Source organism: Mus caroli, unplaced genomic scaffold, assembly GCF_978045245.1.
Source record: "Mus caroli unplaced genomic scaffold, Mus_caroli_1 scaffold_6, whole genome shotgun sequence".
In the NCBI taxonomy this organism is placed as follows: Eukaryota; Metazoa; Chordata; class Mammalia; order Rodentia; family Muridae; genus Mus; species Mus caroli.
Window position 1 is genome coordinate 7354343 of NW_028227261.1, and position 21790 is coordinate 7376132.

Here is a 21790-nt window from a genome sequence, read left to right on the forward strand (position 1 = left end):
TACCTGGTACTGACAGGGAAGCTCCTACCAAGAGGTGTCCAGCCCCTGCTTGGAGTTCCTGGGGAATTGCTGCACATGTGCGAGTCGCCACCAAGGGCTCATTTGTGGTCTTCTTTGTAAGAGGAAATGTTCAGTAGGAGATAAGTTGCATTGATCATGGTGCCTCCACCTAACAGATCGTGCAGAGTGGCGGTGCTCCGCAGATGTGCTCTGAGAACATAGTAATTCATTTTATTTAAGATTTACTATTTCAAGTTATGTGTATGTGTGGTTGTCTCTGTGTGTCTATGCAAATGAATGTGTGCGAGTGCATGTGCCCATGGAAGCTAGAGGTTTCAGATCGCCTTGGAGCTAGAAACTGAACTCAGGTCCTCTGCAGCAGCAGTATCTGCTCTTAACTGCTGAGCCATCTCTCTAACCCCATAGTAACTAATTTTAATCACAATAGCAAGACATAAAATTGTATATACCATGTTGTCATATATGTATACATACATGTTGTGAACATACATGGGTAAATACACATGCTTTTTACATAAAACATTTACATTTACCTGTGATTTTTTTTGTTTTTTTAATGATGTAACAATGTGAGCAGTTGTCAGGAAAAGAAAGCCCACATTTCTCTGCAAGCCTCGGGTATTGTTAGAATTTTGTACCATGAGAGTTAAAAACAATTATAAAAAGTTCCTTAGAAGGACACTAAGCAAATCCCATATAGTCACATCTTCTACCAGATAGCATTGTGGACTTGACATATGGCTGCCAAGAAGTAAGGAGGAGAGATAGCCTGCACCAAGGCCTCAGACTGTGAGGGGTCAATCGATTCAAACCTCTGCTCCTCACGCCTGCTGTCAGGTTGGACGCTCATCAGATGGAGTGGTAGGCCCCTGCGCAGCCCTGTGCGCCCCCCCACCCCCACCAGCCTGCCCCCCACTTTTCTTTTTGCAGTGCTAGGGATTGATCTGGGGTCTGGGGTGTGCTGGGCAAGTGCTACCCCAGTGAGCCGTGCTCCCCTCTCCATGTGATAACACTATGGCTTTCCTTCACTCGTTTTAGAGGTGAGATTTGCTATGACTGTAACATCAGCTCTTTATGTGTTAACGTATCGAACGTGCCATGAGAAGTTTTCAGATGACTATAAACATTTAAGTAATATCCCACTATTGAAATGTATCACAGATCTCCTAATCATTACTTTTCGGACATTTCCTTTGTTTAGTGTTGTGTTATTTTATGAGGTGTAGGGTTCAATGTAGTCCAGGCTGGCCCCAGATTCACTAGGAATCCATAGATGATCGTGAGCTCCAGTTCTTCTCACTCGGGCTATGTGCAGGGACGGCAGGCTTGTCCTAGCACGACCAGCTCGCTTGTGGAGGCTGGGAACGTAGCTCACGGTGATATGCTTACCTACTGTGTGAGGCCCTGAGGGCTTACCTACTGTGTGAGGCCCTGAGTTTAAGCCCCGGTTCTAGAAAAACTAGAATGACAAACCATCTTGGCCCATACTATTTTGTTATATTACTGTGTCTTGAAAGTAAAATCATTGAGCCAGAAAGCATGAACATTTTTGGAAAATTACTGAGGCGGCGGCTTGCCGACTTGTCTTTCAGAAGCTTCCCTGTTTGCTCTTCATTGTACCCTCAATGGCAAACAACATTGTGTAAAAATCATCAGAGTTAACAACATACCCGTGCGTGTGATCGTGGGCTTAAGTTGGGGACCTTGTACTTGAGCATGGTTTGGGAGAGCAGGCCAGGTTCCAGCCCTGCCTAGCAGTGGGGCTCCTTCTTGGGGGCTGAGGAGACTGCATTACCACATGCTCTTGAGCTACACACATAGAAGGCGACAAAATAATTTATATATTGACCTGTTAGGACATTAGGTGTTTTAATGTGTTCATAAAAGCTTCATGGTGAAGTCTTTTTAAAATGATGGTGGGAACCTGGCCATTTTAAATTTGGGGAAGTAAGCTGAATATCACATAACAAACCTTTCTTTCATAACAAACCAATTATGAATTTAAGATTCAGGACGTGAAAAAAAACCCCGAAGAACTCAAGCCAGATGACTGAAGGCCATGGCGAGGCTTTCCTTAAAGGATGACGGTGACCACCTTGACCTGTGTCCCAAAGTGGACTTGCTTCCCACATCAGGCTGTCTTGAGTAGCAAGATGGTTGCTCCCTTGTCCAAAGCATGTGTTTGTTTTAGTGCAGTGGTAGAAACGTTTCTACTGGTGAAGCAAATATTTAGAGCTGAAAGAACATTTGGGTAGCCAGGATGTGTCAAAATCAGACAGATGTCTGCCTTTTAAAATCACAATTAAAAAAAACAAAAAAAAACCAAGCTCCCTTAGACTTCTCTGCAGCCCCAGTGAGTTAAGCAAGAGCTTTGAAATGTGGTCTTGCTCTGGTCTCAGGGCCTAAGCCAGCTCTGCACCTTTTTCTGTCTTGGTTTTTCTCTTTTAGTAAACAGAGATAACCATTATAAAGTGTTAAGGAACAAAGTTTTTTATATTCCCTCCAGACATTTACTTTTAAAAATTAATTTATCCAGCCAGGTATAATACTTCTAATCTCAGTATTCGAGAGGCTGAGGCAAGTGGATTTCTGTGAGTTCAAGGTCAGCCTGGTCTGCATGACAAGTTTCAGGCCAAGCAGGGCTACACTAGAGACCCGGCTGAATAAACAACAAAAAACCCAACAAAATAAAAGTTAGTTTGTTTGTGTGAATAAAATGTACTGGCTATTTGTGTAGCACAATTCACAAGGGCACGCGCAGTAGAAGTTTTCCCTTTAGTCTTCGCCAGCTGATGGATCCTCTCCATGTAAACCCACACTTCCCGTTCCCATCCCTTCTCGTTATGCACGTTCACAGCTAAGTACATGTGCCTGTGTGCAAACACATGCAGCTTTTACAAATAATTTATACCTTCACATCTTTTATAGCTGATACATAACTATTTTCCTTTTTTTGTTTTAATTTTAAAGCTTAAAAAAAAAGATTCATTGTTTTGTGATTGAGTGTGTGTGTGTATGTGTGTGTGTGTGCACATGCACGCATGCGTGGTGCATATACACCAATAAGTCCATAAAAGGACATCAGATCTCCTGGAGCTGGAGTTAGAGGCAGTTGTGAGCTACCTGATGTGGGTGCTGGGAACAGAACTTGGATCCCACCACCCGTCATCCCCACCCACTCCCAGAACACACACCCTTCCCCCTTTCTAAGGCAGGGTCTCACTCTATATATAGCTCAGGGTGCTCTAGAACTCATTATGTATTCCAGGTTGGTCTTAAATTCTAGGTAGGTCTCTAACTTCAGCCGCTGAATCCCTCATGTTTTGGGGTTACAAACATGAGCCACCATGCCCAGCTTCATATATTCTTAAGTTGTGCATATATATAGGATCTATATAGGATCTCACATTTTCTTTCTTTCTTTCTTTCTTTCTTTCTTTCTTTCTTTCTTTCTTTCTTTCTTTCTTTCTTTCTTTCTTTCTTTCTTTCTTCCTTTCTTTCTTCCTTCCTTCCTTCCTTCCTTCCTTCCTTCCTTCCTTCCTTCCTTCCTTCCTTCCTTTCTTTCTTTCTTTCTTTCTTTCTTTCTTTCTTTCTTTCTTTCTTTCTTTCTTTCTTTCTTTTTGGTTTTTCGAGACAGGGTTTCTCTGTATAGCTCTGGCTGTCCTGGAACTCACTCTGTAGACCAGGCTGGCCTCAAACTCAGAAATCCACCTGCCTCTGCCTCCCAAGTGCTGGGATTAAAGGCATTCACAACCACTTATTTTATTTTATGTATATGAGTACACTGTAGCTGTCTTCAGACACACCAGAAGAAGACATCGGATCTCATTACAGATGGTTGTGACTCACCATGTGGTTGCTGGGAATTAAACTCAGGACCTCTAGAAGAGCAGTCAGTGCTCTTAACCACTGAGCCACCTCTCCAGCCCCCTCACATTGTATTTTCAAATGTGTGTGTATTGTGTAATGTTCAGATCACAGTAACTTCTCTGTCTCCTCAAAGAATTATCTCTTTATAGTGAAAGCACCCAATACCGTCTCTTCCAGCTTGAGAAAATGCAGTGTGTCGTCCTTACCTGTGATGACCAACTGTGCTTGTTCCTGGCACTTCTTGCCCAGTCTGGCTGTAACGAAGAACCCTTGATCAGTGCACAGGTCTTGTATCCTGACTATGCTTTTAGCTTTTCCTCTTTGGGGGAAATTTGTACTAAGACTTTGCTGTTGAAGCCGTGTTGTGTCAGGCTCTCCAGGATGTCCCCTCACCCTGGGGTAGTGTGGAAAGCCCCACACAGGGTGGGATGCGAGTGACGATTAGGTGATTAGGTGAGTCCTGTCTGTGAGGTGATCTCAGTACGTAGACCAGGCTGGCATCAACTATCACCTGTCTCTGCCTCCCTAGTATGGAGATTAAAGTCACCATGGCTGGCTTCTATGGGGTTTTTGTTCATTTGTTTGTTTTTTCTTCATCTGTAAATAAAATGGAAGGATGGAGGAAGGGAGAGAGAATGGGATAGACACCCCCACCAGAACTTCAAGGGGTTTTTTGTCTTTTGTTTTTTGTTTTGTTGTTTTCCTGTTCTGGTGAAGTTGCTATTGTTCAAAAGGCAAACAAGGGAGTGGAGAGAGATGGCTCCGTGGTTCAGAGCTCTGACTGCTCTTCCAGAGGACCCAGGTTTAATTCCCCAAGCGGATAGCGTGGCTTAAACATTGTGTAAGTCCATTTTTCGGATCCCCCAGTGCCTTTCTCTGGGCTCCATGTATACTGTGTGCACGTGGTGTAAACGTACTTGCAGGCAAAACCCTTGCACATTTAAATAAAAAGCAGACTTAAAAACGCACACGAGGAGCTGGAAGCTCTGGCTCCGAGGTTTAGAGCACTGGCCATTCTTATGAAGGACCCTAGACGATGGCTCTCACACGTCTGGACCTCCAGTCCAGTGGTTCCCAGCCCTCCTCTGTGACCTCTGCAGACTGTACATATGGCACACATGTACACACTCAGGTAAAACACCCATGCATATAAAATAAATACGTCTTTTTTTTTAAAAGCAAACAACTGGCTCAGTCTCTTCTGACTGGGTAAGTGTATGTGTTGCTAACGTGTTTATTACTTGGCTTTCCCACACATTTATAAAAACTCACACGCCTTGGGCTTGTAAATAACTGTACCTCCCCTGGCCTGTGAAGAGGCTGCCTCAGCCTGTTGCTAAAGCCCTCCATGTCAGAGGCCGTCCTCTGTGACAGTAGCAGTCTATTATCCTCCAGAATTGATGGCAGACATCAAAAGTAACCCTTTTTGTTTTTCCTCAGTATAGCCAGAGAGGGATTAACAGGAAAATGAGGGCCCTCTCTAGACAGTACAGATCAGAAATAGACATCATGGATGCTGACTGGAGCTCCACTCAGTCTTTCAGACGGAGGTCTCTGTGTGTGTAACACAGAGGGCAGCTCACTTCCGTCTTGTTCAGTAGGTATACTGCTCCCCAGAGGCCCTCGGTAAATTTTATAGAAAGTTCCCTCCTTATGTGAAGGGACTAAGCCTGGTGAAGCTGCTATAATTTAGGGCTCCAAGGGAGCACATCTGCCTGCCAAAGTGTACAGAAACTTTTGATCTTGCTTGATCTGCCTGTGTCATTGCACTACTGGGCTCTAGGCCCTGTGACCACAGCCTGTCTGCTTTGAAATTAAAGCCCCGATTTGCATTTAGTTCACGGTTGCAACGGTCCTCTTGTGTGCTGTGTTGGTAGAGACTTCTGAGCTTGTCTGCTGATGTTCTAATGTCTGAGAGCGCCACACCTGGTTGTGGCTGAGTGTTCATAGCTCCTCTGTCTCCTCAAGGACCCTCTTCCTTGACACAGGGAAAGCAGCCCTGTCTCGTCTCCTGCCAGGTCTCCGAGTCTGTAAGCCGGCAGTGAACTACGTGGTGCACTGGCTTCTTACTCAGTGATTTACTGGGAGAGGCGCCTGCGGGGAGACCAGTGTCCTTGGGCCTTTGCTTGGTTTTCTTGCACGTTTGATATATTTAAAGGATGTATTGTCTTTATGGGTCACCGGGATAAGGAAGGGATTGGTGCAAGCTTTAATGAGAGGTCTGAGCGCTCTGTGCTGAGATGAGAATTACATTCGTGGGTAAATATCTTTCTTTCCCTGGGTGGCAGGAGGCAGTGTTTTGCTGTCTCCGAAGCAGCCTTTCTACGGAACAGTTTTCAGAAGGATTCTGAGAGAGCATCCAGTTTCAAGGCATCAGCAGCAACTTTTCCTTCAGTTGTACAGATGCCCGCCATTTGAGGAGAGGGGAAAGTCTCTCATCCCATTCTTGAAGTTACACATTAATATCAAGATCAGGAGAGCCAGCCCACTCCAGCTCAATTTGCTGTCAATAAAAACTTTCATTCAGACTAGTGATATTTAGAACTGTTTTTCTCAAAAACTGATTCTTGCTGCTTGGGGAATAGTTATCACCAGAGAAGGAAGCTTTGGCTTATTTGCTTAATATTTTAACCTAGTGGATTAGACAGGTTAGGGAGCTGGGGGAGGGGATAAGGGAGTGGGTGGGGCGGCCCCATAAACAAGGTGATATATAATATTTTTTTTGTTCTCCTTTTAAATAAATACCGATCAGCTTTATGTTCAGAGACAATAGGAGCCGTTGGCTTAAATTTGCAGTTTACTGTATTTATGGCTGTAATATCAAGGTGCTGCCGTCGTAATTTCATGCCCCAATGAGAAGAGCAAGGTCGAAGCAAATGCTTCCATCGGCATCTGCTAGCACACTAACTCATAAACAAGGCCCGGCTGGATCAGGTGGCACGGAATAATACAGGCTAATGAAATACAGCACAGCTTTCCATTACTGTTAGTTTTTACAGTGTCGTCATTACGTGTAATTTATGTTTAAAAAATTCAATTTTATACAAGGCACTGGGAAATAGGGGTCCACAGGTCATCCAACGACTTTTAGAGGCTCCGAGAGTCCTTATTGTACTCTACTGTTCCAACAAAATGTTAATAAAGGAAGAATACTTTTCCCTTTCCCTCCCTGAGCCCATTCTGAGGGAGTTGATTTTTCTTTTAATTTGGGGAATATCTTTAGCCAGCTGTCTTCCTGCCTCATCTCCTCCTGGAATGTGCCAGGCAGATAACTAGTTGTGTTCTGAGAGAGGTGACCCTGCTCTGTCTCAGAGTCTCAGTTGACTCGGAAATGGAGGGGCTGTGGTCGGAGGAAGATGATCTGAGTTCTGGGCCTTTCGCTGCCACCCTGGGCTGTGTGCCCCTCCTCCATGTCCCTCTCATTCTCTACAGTTTGATTATAAAGTCTGGTCCAGACTGGAAGGTGCGGCCGGGGTTCATTGCCTCGCATATTTTCAAACCATTCCTAGCCCTTCTGTCTTGGTCGCTTGCCCCACACAATCCAGAGAACGCTGCTGTCACCTGTCAGGTTTCTGTTTCACCTCCAGAGTCAGGCCCAGAGCTGTGCCCAGCAGGGACTGCAGTAAGTGTGGAGTTGCTTGATCTGAGAAGTCCTTGTGCAGCCAGCCTCACAGGAAACCGTCATCCTGCCGGGAAAGGAGATGGGCATCATGATCATACACACTCGCGTGTGCGCGCGCGCGCGCGCACACACACACACACACACACACACACACACACACATCTTTGGCTTCTGTTTGCTTTCTAATAGAAACCTTTAGGAAAAGAAAGCAGGTTGTTTATCTGCTAGGATATAAAAAATAGGCAGGTGTGACTGTCCTGAGTCCAGTTCAGATAGCGTTGGAGTCCACCTCTGTGGTCACTGCAAAGCTGTTCCTTGTCTCCATTCTTTTAAATGCAGCCCTCTAGGGAGAAGAAATCTCCACAGGGGCAGCAGTGGTAACTTCCTGATATCTGGGGAAGTAATTTGGAGCGAACCAAGGGAACAGGAAAGGTGCTGGGGACCTTGGAGGGCTTTGCAGATTAGGCAGCCCAGGGACTTGCAAGTGAGGTAGGTTCTCTGGGCCAGCCCAGCCTCTGGCTACTGCTCTTCCTCATAAACAGTGCTCTTGTTCTGTCCCTGAGAGAGGAGTGGGCAGGGCTTCCTTAGAGTTATTCTTTCCTAGTAGTAGATGGTAGGGTGGGAACTCTAGAAGGGTCACCCATGGTGGAAGGGAAGTTGCTGGAAGAAGATTAAAATGCCAAATTCTAGTGTCAGATAACCACAGTCTACCCCTCAGCTGAGAGAAAAGTGTAACCTTATCAGAATGAGCTAACTCTTCCAAAGGCGGATAGATAGGGAGGGAGCAGGAGGCTTACTTGCCGCCTGCAGAATGGCGACAAAGTCCTCTGCTCTCTGTTCTGTTCAGCCATTGCTCAGTCCCTTTGCCATTAGATTATTCCTCACAGATAGCAATCAACTGGAAGGAAGTGTGTGTGTCTAATTTGCATGAGATTATTTAAAACAACAACAACAAAAAAGGTCTGCATTAGTCAGGGTGATGGTAAACACCGCAGAGAGATGCCTTTATAATATAGCCTGTGCCTTCCTTGGCTTTCAGAGCCAAATATAATTCACTTACAATTGGCAGTTTCCTTTATTATTCCTTTTAACCTTTTGGATTCTGCAAGGTCTCAATCAAAGACCTGCATTGTTTATCCTGCGGGTGGGTAGGAAAGGCGGGGGTAGGGCACCTGGATGTTTATGCATGGGTCCTGTGGCGACAGTTTATCCCAGAGGTAGGGTCCTCTCTGGACCAGGAGCCAGTGGCTGAGTAGATAGCGAATCTTGATCCAAAGAGAAGTGACCGACCCCAACTTGGTCTTCCTCCACTTAGCTCCGTAAATAGAGTCCAGTGCTGCGTGAGTGAGGACTCTCAAGGGAAGCAGGGTGCTGCTCTGTGAGGAATGTCTGGGGTGAGGTGAGGGTGAGGATGCACCTTGCTTATCACTCTGGCGTTGTTGAAATGTCGTCCAGTTATCATTTGCAGGTCTGCCCCAGGTTGTCTGTAGCCCGTGTTTCTATATCCACAGGAACTAGCATTGGCTCTTATCCACAGGTGGGGTCCAGGGTGCCTTGGGAGAGAGGAGTTTAATCCTTCTCTAAACCCTGCCAGCCTTGAGAGTGAAGTTGCCGGCCGATGCTTCTAACTCTGGTTGCCTCTATTCTCCAAGACAAGTCGGATCTAGACGGCCTTTGCCGCCACCTCAGGGGAAATGGTAGGGGTAGCATTCCAAAATTATGTGTTCTCCCCCACCCCTTCTTCTTAAGAAAAATGACTCATTCATTGAAACTAAATCAAGCCCCTGACTTTTCTGGAGAACTAGGTATATTGGAATTCCAGCCAGTGTAGAGTTATAGCACCAAGTGAGAAGCAAGAGCCCGGAAGGAAGTGCCCATGGCATTGGAACCCTCACCTCACTGGTGGGCTCGGCTGGGTTTTATTAGGAGAATAGTCTTGGTAAAAGCTCGGGGCCAGAGGGCAGAACAGCCGGCAGAAGGTCCTGTTCCTTTAACCAGCGCCAGCTCGCGAGGCCGAGGCGCAGCCTGTAACTTGCTGTATATTTCCCCAGTGTTAAGCATTATCGTACTTGTTTATATTTGAAAGAGCCAGAAGGGAAATGAGAATGCAACTGAATGCTCCTTTTGGGAGAATTATCCTCATTTGCAGCCAGCAGCTGACAAGGCACATGATCCACCAGGTTTAGAGAATTCCGTGGTGTGCCAGTGACCAGCAGCCTGTGCTGACGTCGCAGATACTGCTTCCTTTCCTCTGCAGTGGACTGGGAAAAGCACCGTCCTCCTTCCCGGCTTGGAGAGGAGAGCAGTGCCCCTTCCTATTTAGGAAGAGCCATCAGCAGTGACTGACAGGCGAACGAGCCCAAGAGGCACAGGCTTCGGGGAGCTGTGTCCTCAGTTTTACCTGGCTTGTCTGGCTGGCTGGCCTACTCCTGCTCTGGGGAGAAGAAACAACGAGAAATGCAACCCGTTTATGGCAAGCTGTGCAGGAAGTGGGGATGCCCTTGTCCCGCGCAGCCTGGGATGCTCTGCTGCTCTATCGCCTGACCTCCCTCCCTCCGGCTGGGTGAATGCCACGACGCACGACCCCGGCAGGGCTTGCTTGCTTGCTTCTGTCTGGCTCCTATGTGTGAAGGGGAAATGCTGCTGCCACGTGAAAGGAGAGAGGTCAAGGGCCATTTTGCGTAGTTGAGGCACTCCCTTGACCGTTTGCAGTGGGGCATGAAAAGTCTGAGGAATGGCTAGCATCGACTCAGGCCAATATGGTACAGGGCCGAGCTGTGCTCTACAGCATTAATGTACACCACGTATTAGCCCCCAGGCACAGAGTGCGAGGCCCCACACTTTGAAGATGCTGATCCTCAGAACCGCCTTGTACTTCATCCACCCCCAGGGGCAAGTATACTGTGCTGTGGGCCTCTAATGGAGAGCTGCCGACCAGATGTGGAAAAGCTCTTGGCCCCGGTTTAAAAGCTCTGTGTTGTGGCTCTATTGGATATTGGGATTCCCGGAACAGCCTGGACCAGCTCGAGTTGTCTTCTGCATGCTAGCAGTGACCTCTCACCTGCTTTTCACCCTCGGTACTAGATCTCTTTGTATACACCATTACTTCCTGAGTGGGGCCCTGTAGGAATCTTGTTGCAAACCTGGGCTCTACACTTTAATCCTACGGAACCCTCCTCCTTTACCATCGGTCACCCAGTCGGCCTCAGGCCCTCTGAACACCTCTCTGCTCCCAGCCTGCTAGGTTAGGAACCTGGACTTTCACTGGCTCTCCCTTCCTTCTTGGCAAATCCTTTCCACATGCTATAACCACTGCAGATGGCGCCCTGCGATTTCCTGATGCCCTGTGTGCAGTGTAGTTTAGAGTTAGAGCATCAGAGGATTAAAAGGGGGTGGGGGTGGGGGGGAGAAACTAGCCAAAGGCGATCCAGGCAGCCTGGGATAGGCTGGAGCAATAGTCATCCGAGAGCGCGTGGGCCCGGTCTCGTTTTACTCTGTTTTCTTGTTTTATTTTCTTCTTTACATTCTATATCCCATTCATACTAATCACAGTCAGTCCTGATTTTTCTTTTTATTTCTGCATTTGTCATAAAATAAAGCAAATTATTCCCGTCTTCGGAAACGATCTAGACTAATTAGTCGTCTCACCCAATAATTAGTTTTTTGTTTCCCTGTCTGTTTTCGTGCATTATTGTTAGTTTTTTCCCCTCTTTTTTTAACACCATTACAGATTAAAATGAGCCACATTTGCAGTTGATGGTATCTGTTTTCGGGGGAAGAATGGAGAATTGCAGTACGGAGCGACTTCAAAAGCAGCAATAAACTCAAGGATAAATTAAGGAAATTGAATGAGCCACATTTGGAAGCAGTGTTGAGGCTAATATTCTGTCGCTTAAGGTTAAATTGCGACAGAGAGAGGTTCCCAAGAATCCGAAATCGAGGAGGCAGCACACTCAAATGCAAGGCGCTCTGTGGCCGTCCTTCAGGGCCTGTTTGCCGAGGAAGATTTGCTGAGGGTGGGTGGCTGGCAAGAGATGCTCACGAGTGTCCTTTGCTCTTCTCTCTAGGACTGACAGACGAAGAGATTGACCTGGCTTTTCAGCAGTCGGGCACAGCTGCCGACGAGCCTTCACCCCTGGGCCCCGCTACCCCAGTGGTTCCTGTCCAGCCCCCTCACCTCACTCCGCAGCCATACAGTAAGTCACCTGTTCCAAGTCCTGCTTACCCTGGCTGGGAGTCAAGACACTGGCTAAGAGCAGTGCTCCAAAGCTCCCACCTCAGCAAACTGGGAGAACTTGGGTTTTCCATTTGATGCAAAAAGCTCATAAGGTTTTCTAGGTATAAAAACGTGACACACTCAAACTCAGGTAGACACGGTTTTAAGTGTGTGCTAAAGGTTGCAGGGGAGCAGGAGCCGGCCGTTTGTGTTGCTTCAGACACTGTGGTCACACAGGTGATCCGCTCTGCCTCTTCCATCTTATCCCCGTGGTACTGAGCGTCCGTTTCCGAGCCCACACATGGGGTGTGAGTGGACTCTCCTTTGCCCATGGAGGTACCCTGGCTACTCAGATTCTCCCTTGTCCTGACTCCACCGGGTATATTCATGGAGTGACAGATTCTAAGGGAATTTCAGATTAAATACAAAGGTGCCTTAATGATCACATGGAATCCTGATACAAGGGAGTTTGTTGTTTTAAATGGAGGTTGCTGTGGTAACAGACACAGCGCCATGCAGCCATCCAGACAAGACCATCACCTCTTCTTCAAGTCACCTGGAGAGTCTAAAAAGTTAGAATTATCTCCAAAGCTTATGGGAAATAGCTTATGTTGGTTTCTTTTTACATAACTCAGCACAGGGCCTATTGTCTTTCAAAATATCTTTTCTAAAATTGTCTTCATTTTACTTGTCTAGAAGTGTTAGCTTTTTCCAAAAGGTGATTGAAAAGGGAGTTCAAGGCCAGATAGTAAAGGGTGTATTTAAAAATGGTGGGTTCTGAACTCTTCTTCCTTCTCCCCTTATCAGCTCTTGAGCAGGCTTGCCTGCAGCTGGGCTGGTGTCCCTCCTCATCAGCTGGCACCGTATGCTCTCCTGTGGTCAGTTGGAGGGGACCAGGCCGAAGCTGGCATTGTCATATTGAGAGAGTCATTTTGCTTTCTGGATAAGCTGAGTGGCAAAGTCAGAGCACGCGCACACACACACACACACTCATCCTGTCCCACTGTGCCTGACCTGGGCAACTGGCTCAAGACCTTTGAGACCCCAGGAACAGCTTCTGCTGGTGGTGAGCAAGGGCCTCATTTCTCTTTCCCAGCCCAAACCCTATCAGTCTGTTGTGTAGGCTTCGGGCTCTAAATGTGCTTTTTAACCAAAGGCTAGGTAAGTGTCCACACTTTCCTAAGTTGTCCCTGAGCCCAGCCATGTAATGGGATTTATTGAGGACAGGCAGTGGCAGCTGGGTGCAGACTTTGTAAGATGCACATCTGCTGTGCTCCAGCTGTCTCCTCCCATGGCTTAATACCACGCAGGTCTCTCCGCTACTTGAAAACTTCCTGCTGGGAACAAATCGTTCTGGTTGGTCACAGAGTTGGCATCCAGTGTCCTGTGCTCGCCTGCCTTTTGCAACTGCATAGTTAGCTGGCGACTTCTCTAGGCGGGGTGGGGCCGCAGCCATGCTGCCTGCTGCCTCCTTCAGGGTTGCAGGCTGAGACTCTGCAGCCTCCTTCAACGGTGGCAAACGTCTTCTCGTCTTCTCAGAGACGGGCTTCCTCCTGATTTGACACCAGCGCAGAAAGAGTGGCAATGACAGTTTCTAATGCTGGAGTTTTCAGTTGTCACCACGGAGCCTCATGCTTTGCTGGTGTTACACAGCTCCATTCAGCTCCCGGGTGACTCTGCTCTTCACTTCCATACTTTTGCCAAGAGGTGTCAAAACTGCTCAAAAAAAAAAAAAAAAAAGGGAAAAAAGAGCTTGATTTTGATTAATATAGAGAAACAAGACTTTGCCTGACTGATAATAAAACTGATAAATGACATTTGAATTACTTGTAGCGGTAATTTATTACATAAAATATCTTTTATTTGACATGCGATTAGTTGCTGGAAGCATCACTCAATCTGACTAGTTTAAACATGCTCTAAAATGAACCCCAGTAAAAACCAGGGCTGTCGGCTGCTGGCGTTATGAAATATACTAATCCTGGAGTGAGGGAAAAAAAATCTGACTTTAAATATTTAAATGATTAATTGGGTTTATATATTTTTTTTACCTCTCTAACCCCCTTAATTACAACCAAACTCAGGGGAGTTTCTGAACTAGGTGTGCAATCTGCATGCTTATCACCGAGGCATTGTCTGCGTCTGGGAGGGATTTATGGCCTCTGTTCACATGTGTTCCTGCTGATTCTGTGCCTGGAACCACTGTAGCCCTTTCCTTCCCATTTCTCAGCTGTTCTGAGCCCAAGTCTAGAAAATGGGCTTCCCTCAGGCGAGCCCCGAGTGCCTCCGTGTCAGCTTAGTCTCTCTTGGAAGCACCTGAAGAAGCTGGCCTGTGGAGACCTTTGTTTCCCAGCCACCCTAGCTTGGCGACCCTGGGGCTGCTGGGTGCCTCCTTTGCTATCTCTGCTCTCTGGTGAGTGGACTTGACCTTGAAGTGTTAGTGACTGCCAGTGATGCAGAGAACTGCCAGAATGGTACTTGTTCAGCTCAGTTTAAGCACCCAGTGGATGCTCAACTCTGTACTATATGAGAGTTTCAAAGCATGATCTTGGAGAGTTTTACAAGCTCTTAAGAAAAAGAGAATAATATCAGACATTGTGATTTAATGCCAAAATTAATTATACCGACAAAAAAAAATCTGTAAGATTACAGAAAAGAGAAAAATTAATGTGGGCTAAGGCAGTCAGGAGGCTTTGTGAGAGTGGCAGGAGGTGACACCTGAGGGGGCATGGTGTCACCTAGTGTGAGGATAAACCAGTGTTCCTCAGGCTGCAGAGAAAGTCAGGCAGAGCTCAGGGAAAGCCCGGCTAGGATCCGGGAGAAAGCTGATCCTGTTTCTCCTCTTGGCTCTGTTCTGTTTGAATTTGAATTGGGACTCACACAATTTGAATTGTGGACGCTCACCAGCCCATTGAGGGAGGCTCTGGGTCTTGCTCCCTGCTGAGCTGAGGAATTTGTGATTCCTGCTGAGCTGATTTGTCTTGTTTCCATCCAGAGAGATAAGCACCAGAGAGCTCTGAGGTCTGAGCAAGGGCTGGTGCAGTTTTTTGTGGGGCAGTATTGGGCGCCAGTGTTGGTCCCTGATGAGCAGTATAGCACCTTCAGAGGCTGGCCAGGGCTCTAGCTGCCTCTTCTTAAAATAGACAGTGATACCTAGGGCTGGTACAAAGCTTTGAATCATTTGATTAGAAGTCCTGAGAGAGAGTTCTTCTGAGTTTGTTTCTGTTACAACCCTATTTAGTAATGCACAGTTATCCTGATTATCTTAACTCATTACTGTGTGACTCTGTGTACCAGGCACTGTGCCTGACCCCTGGGACAAATAGGTCATTAAGAAGATCCGTTTTCCATTGCTAAAGACTTGATAAAGTCAACTTAGAGAAGAGAAGAGGGTTGTTCTGGGTATAGAGTTCCAGTCTGTGATGGTTGACCTGTTGGCTTGAGGTGTTAGGTAATGGGCACACAGCAGAGAGAAACAGAAACTGCTCGTGTCATGGCCAGAGAAGAAAGGAAAGTGAGGAAGGGTCTGGATTTCTACACTACTCCACGGTGGCTCATGGTCTCGCTGTGGACTTTGAAGTTCTTACTCCCTCCTGAGAACACCTGTGGAACAAGCTCCAATGGTAGCACAGCCTGACTGCACGCTGCGGACAGTTAAGCCAGCTTGTCAGTGCTTGGGAGGCAGGCAGGAGCAGGGAGGAGGCTGGTGCAGACGGCGGGAAAGGGAGCCCCTGAGAGCAGATGCTTCACTGACCCCACGGGTGACGGGGTGAGTGATCTGACAGGGTGGACAGAGACAGGGAAGCACGTGACCACTTCAGGCTCTCGGTGATGAAGAAGCTGGAGCAGCTGAGGGGAGGCAACATGACAGCTGAGCCTTGCCGACACAAGAGAGCCACAACTTGTGATAGCCAATCGTTGCGAATGTTTCGTTAGTTGACAAAATTGTCCTTAGACCAGTGTTAAAGTCACTTGTTTTAAAGGCAGAGAAGGGGGTGGGGGTGGGGTGCTTGCCTGGACCTCTCTTGCCCTCCATGTTGCCTTTGCTTTTCCCCAGGCTTGGCGCCCACTGTCCATTTCTTCGGGCATTTTTCCAGTGCTCCATTCTGACCTGTTAGAAGCACCATGGCTCTCACATCCCCAGCTCCCCACCACCCTGCACTGAAGTGGTTGTTTCAGTGTCTTTTCTAGTAATCTGTGAGCCCTGGGGCTTTTCTACAACTCTAATGGCCTGAGGCTGTGACTTAGCAGGTGTCTAAAAATGCTCGTTGTCTGAGTGAACCTGGTGGAGCCTTGCTTGAGAACTGAGAGGAGCAGGCTGACAACTGGAGGAGGCACTGGGGGCTGTGTCTGTCCAAGCCCTCCGTGCCCTCCTTACTGTCCAGGCCCAGGAACATGGTGTTGGAGCTGCTGTGAACTCTCAGGGTGGTGTTACTGGGCCCATGCAGGCTCTAGTGGCTGGCTGCTGTGGTATTTAGAAAGGTCCGACTGGCATATTAGGAGGGAAGGGCCTGCTACTTTATTACCACTCTCTCTAGCATCTAAATGTTAGAATCTGCTGGATGAGTCAGGCGGTATCAGGCGTGTGCTTTTCAGGTTGTGTTAGAATCTTTAGGTCATGTTCTCCCTTGGTTTCAGCCACTAACAGGTTGGAGAAAACTTGGCACACCCGCATTGTTGGCTTTTGTTCTCGACCACTGCTCACCTTGAAAAGACTATGTGCCTGTGACCTTTGTGAGGGTGGTTTACATGAAATAAAATGCACCCACTGTGATTGCACCATCTGAGTGAAGTGTGCACTTCATGTAACCATCACTGCATTGCAGAACATTTCCAATACCCCAGAAGGTTCCCTTGTGCCCCATTTCCAGTCAGTGCACCCCCATCCTGCCTCCAGGGCAGCCACAGCTCTGCTTTTCCTTGCTGCCTGTTAGATACTTCTTTTCCTGAGCTGTGTATAAATGGAATCATATGGTATGCATGCTTATGCGTCTGGCTTCTCTGCCCCACGTAGTGCTGGGATATATCCACGTTGCTGTGCATGTCAGAAGTTGCTTCGGTTTGTACTGAGCCACCCCCACTGCATGGAAGGACGCATCACTGTGCTTAGCCACTCAGCAGTTGATGGACTTTGGGTTGTTTCCAGCTTTTAGCCATTATGAGTAAAACTCTTGTGAACACTCATGTACAAGTCTCTGTGTGCTTTTCTCTCTCTTGGGTGGATGCCGAGCAGGAGAATTGCTGGTTTGTATGTTAAGTGTAGCTTTAACCTTATCAGAAACTGGTAAACTGTTTTCCAGAGCAGTTACCCTGCATCAGCTTCCACCAGCAGTCCCAGCCTCAGCCGCAGCTGTGTTCCCGGCTGGAGCGTCAGTGACGTTACCATGTAGTGTACAGGGCTGACTCCTGAAGGCTGGCTTTCCCTTCCTGTAGTGCCTGGTCAGGGCAGCCCCTTCACGCGCTTACTGGTCATCTGCACGCTGTCTTGGGGCGTGTCTGTTCTGGTCTCCTGCCTGTTACTCATCTTATTATTGAGTTAGAAGAGTTCTTTGTATCCTCTGTCAGATAATGAATTATCAGTCTTTGTTCTTTTTCCTTCCAAGTAAAGTGGTGAAAGAAAGAGCTGATGCTTTGAACTTGGCACCATCTTGGTGGGAGGAGGCCTATCGGCCCTTTTACATTTCCTTCTGAAAAGGAAAAGCAGTAGCCTACCCCTACCATACCCTACCCTACCCCTGCCCCTGCCCCTGCCCTACCCTACCATACCCTACCCCTCCCCTACCCCTACCCCTACCACTACCCCCACCCCTACCCTACCCCCACCCTACCCCTACCCTACCCCGACTCCGACCCTGACCCCTACCTTACCCCCACCCCTACCCCCTCTTACCATGGCCATTGCCTGTCTTTTTAATTTTTTTTTTCTAGAAGGGATGCTTCGTGGTGTTTGTTATGTATGGTGCTGGGGATAAAGCCTCCAGCCTGTTGTGTCAGTCTGTAGGTCTGCAGTCAACTCTGAGTTCTGTTTTATTTCCTTTCATCTTATTTATCATTAATTTTTAATCTGTGTGTATGTGTGTGCGCCTGTGTATGCACTTGTGTGCATGTGCGGAGGTCAGAGACAACTTGTAGCAGTCGGCTAGTTCTAGGGATTGAACCCTTCTGTCGTGTAGTTCTAGGGATTGAACCCTGCTCCTCAGTCTTGGCAGCAAGCACCTTTACCTGTGGAACCGCTCACCAGCCCCTAACAATTTTTAGAACTATTGAAATATATTTTATATATCACAAAACTCATCCATTTCAAGGGTAGAATTCAGTGGTTTTTAGTAACTCAACTGAGAGGTACAGTCATTGTCATGAGCGAGCTTCAGAGAATTCTTATACTCTTCCTGTGGGACCCTTCAGATCCACTCCCTCTCAGTCCTGGTTCCCACCCCTACCCCCAGGCAACCGTCACTATAAATTCACCTCTTGTGGGCATTTTAGGTAAGTGGTGTCACAGAGTGGGCTATTTCTGTGCCTGGCTTCTTCTCATTGACACAGTGGTTTCAAGGTCACCTACATTACGGCGTTCCTCTTCCCTCAGGGTCAGTGTTCCATTGTATGGGTGGTCCTCTGCCTGCCACTAGTTGTTGGTCTGTTAGATGATCCCCTGGTCATGCTTTTGACTTCTTGTGCAGTGTGAGTTGTACATGCTGGGCAGGTTCTCTACTGTTAGGCTGTGCCTTTCTTTGGTCCCAACCCCTGTTTCGGGTGATGTGAATAATACTGCTGAGAACATTGCTGTGTAAATCTTACACAAAAACATGCTTAGATGGTGTCTATCGTGGACTTGCTGGATGCCAAGTTTCTGCTTTCTGCATCTTAATTATTTTCTTTCTAATCACTTTTCTGAAGTATAATATACACCAGTAAAAGTCCTGGGGTTTTGTTGTTGTTATTTTTCAGTATCCTATTTGATAAATTATAACTCATTTATTTTGTGTAATCACAGTGTAGGTGTGTGTGTGTGTGCGTGTGTGTTTCCTATTATCCTAAAAAGTGTCTTTGTGCCTTTCTTTGCCTGCATGCCTCCCTCCTGTGACGTGCCAGTGCGTGCCTTGTTACCACACCTCTGCCCTTTCACAAACCCAGTAGTTTATGTGCTTAGTGTCTTTCTTACCCGTTTTGGGGATTGAACTCAGGACATGGGACCTGGTGGCAGTGTCTGTCCACTGTGCCATCCTCACTGACTCCCTTGTGAGGGTTTCAGGGCTCTGTTCGTTTGCCATTCCACTTCTTGCTGGGATGTGGTATTCAGTCTTATGTTTAGCCATGCTAGCATGAATGTAACAAGGCCTCACTGTTCTTTGAATACAGTGACTAATGATGATGCCAATCATATTTTCAGGTTTAAAATTTTTTTATATATATTTTATGTGTATGAGTGTTTTGCTTGCATGTACATCTGTGTACCACCTGAATGTCTGGTGCTGTAGAGTCCAGAAGAGAACATGGGATCTCCTGGGACTGGGGTTACAGACTGTTGTGAGCCTCTATGTAGGTGCTGGGAACAGAACCTAGGTCCTCTGCAGAAACAACCAGTGCTCGGAGCTGCTGAGCAAGCCCTCCAGCCCTGCCATCTTCAGGTTCTTACCGGTCAGTCATATATCTTTATGAAGACTCCTGCAATGCTTTGTCTTTTCTTTTTTTTTTTTTTTGGTTTTTCGAGACAGGGTTTCTCTGTATAGCCCTGGCTGTCCTGGCACTCTGTAGACCAGGCTGGCCTCGAACTCAGAAATCCGCCTGCCTCTGCCTCCCGAGTGCTGGGATCAAAGGCGTGCGCCACCACGCCCGGCTTTGCTTTGCCTTTTCAAAAGCAGCCTTGTCCCTGCCTCAGTGAATTGTCAGGCTGCCCCTGTATCCCTGTCCCTCCTGTCTGTCCCTTCTCTTGTCTCCCAGCCTGTGACTTGCCTGTTTATTTTTGTGACGGTGCCTTTTGTTGGCATGCTTTTTGTCAGTTGTTTTGCCTTTTACGGCCCCCACCTTTTATGACTTTGTCCATCCTAAGACTCTAAGACTTGTGTTTCCTGTTTACAGAAGGAATCCGTATATCTATCTATGTAGTTATCGTTCTTTGTGTGTGTGGCCCGTGTAGCATTCATTTTTGCATACAGTATAAGCTCGAAACTTTATGTGGATTTTCACCTGTTCCAGCACCATTGTCTCACGGGTTGCTCTTCCTTCCACAGGGATGATGTGTGTGTATGTGTGTGTGTGTGCACTCGAGTGTTTGAGTGTGTGTGAGCATGTGTGTGTGTATTATTCAATATACATACTAAGTACTATAAAATAAATTAATATATATGAGTAAATCAATGAATGAAAGATCTTACCCTGTAGTCCAGATTGGCCTCAAACTCTAGCTAAGCCTCAAGCCTTTCAAGGGTTAGAAATACAGCCGTGAACCACCACAACTGGCTTTTCTTTCTCTCTTAAGGTATCAGGAGTAGACGCAGGGCCTGGTAGCGTATGTTCTACCTTGAGCTATTTACCTCCAGCCCGGGGTTTGCTTGTTGAGACCTGGTCCCTCTGTTGCCTGCATTGGTCTTCAGTTCCTGGGCTCAGACTACACTGACCTGATTTCAGAGTCCGTTGTTCTCCAGCTGTGACGAGGGGATGTGGATATACTACTTACTCACTGGCCTTCCTGCCTAAAGAGGACACTGCTGGCAACAGCATGGCCCATGAAAAACGGAAAAGATCATGTCTCGCTGGAAGTGCATGTGAAGCCAGGCCTAGGATCTGTTGGCTGTGATTGCTGCTTGGCAACTTAGTATTAAGGTTCTTTGCCTTCATATGTGACATAACACACCCAGTATATAATAAGCTACCAGAGATCAGCATCATGAAGAAGGGCTAAAATTGAACTGTCTGAGCCGCTTACTTCTTGTGCACACAAGAGCCTTGCTATCCTGCATCTCGGTCTTGGCCTCTAGGTTCAATTCTCCGTCTGTCCACGTTGCCAGCCACGGCCGGGTGCTTCTGTGTGCCTTGTGCTGTAGCCAGCCTGGCTTAGCTTGGCCTGCAGTAAGTACCTCCAGTTGCTGTCTGTACAAAAGACCCAGCGACTCTGCACTGTGGCAGGTGCTGATTTGTGGACTGGCTTTTGTCCAGGACCCTACTGAGTGAGCCTGTCTTGCCATTTAATTTTCAGGGTCTGAGTGGAGCTGGCGGGCTGCTTTGAGGAGCTAGGCCACCACCATAGAATCACAGCTCCAGCCTTGATGATCAAGGAGGGAAGCGCCCATGTCTTGCTGATGTCTGCTACCGCCCTGCCCTGTGCTTGGGCCCCCAGCCTCCCAAGGGCAGTCACTGGAGTTTAGTGTCTCAGCAGGATGATCACAGGTCTAGGGCTGTTGCTGAGAGCCATACTTCTCAGCTCAGTTGTTGTACCTGGGGTCCTACGTGCATTCCTGCCTCCTTGTCTGTTCTCATGGTGTGCTCAGAGGCTCTCTCTGTTGATGGAGATACAGTGCAAGAAACTACCTGTGTTGGTTTTGTTGGCGTTTAGAGAATAGTTACAGAGGCTTGGAGATGTTACCTTCCCCTGCCCCTCCTGCCCCTGTGGCCAATGTCTCCACAGCTGCCCCAATCCTGAGCCTTTATCCTGGAGAGCTCTACGTAGCCCTCAGTGCCCATGCTGCTTCTCCAAGGGCCTGGGAGACTACAGGGGTATCTAGCCCTTCTAGCCATGGCAGTTTGTCCCCTGCCGAGTCTTTTTGGGGGAGGAATTTGAAGCAGGGTTTTTCTGTGCAATCCTGGCTGTCCTAGAACTTGCTGTGTAGACCAGGCTGGCCTCAGACTCAGAGATCCACCTGCTTCTGCCTCCTCAGTGCTCCACCACAGCCTAGCTCCTGCCGTGTCTCAGAGCTACAGCCCCAGAGATGCTCAGGTGCTGCCCCGTGTTTTCACAAAGCCTGTGGTGTTGGTGGAGCCCTCCATGCTACCACTGGGATGATGGAGCCTTGAGGGAAGAGGTACCAAGACCAGGGCTGAGAGATGCTCTTGCTCGCTCAGGC

General features: G+C 47.6%; 1 protein-coding gene across 2 annotated transcripts in view; it reads left to right on the top strand.

The window, feature by feature from the left end:
* Positions 1-21790, top strand: part of Pex14 (peroxisomal biogenesis factor 14) — a 140655-nt gene that overhangs the window by 105434 nt on the left and 13431 nt on the right. For both annotated transcript variants that reach the window (XM_085838591.1, XM_021159786.3), the window contains exon 4: positions 11581-11709. In XM_085838591.1, the coding sequence (XP_085694717.1) occupies positions 11581-11709 (129 nt within the window). The remainder of the gene's footprint in view (positions 1-11580; positions 11710-21790) is intronic.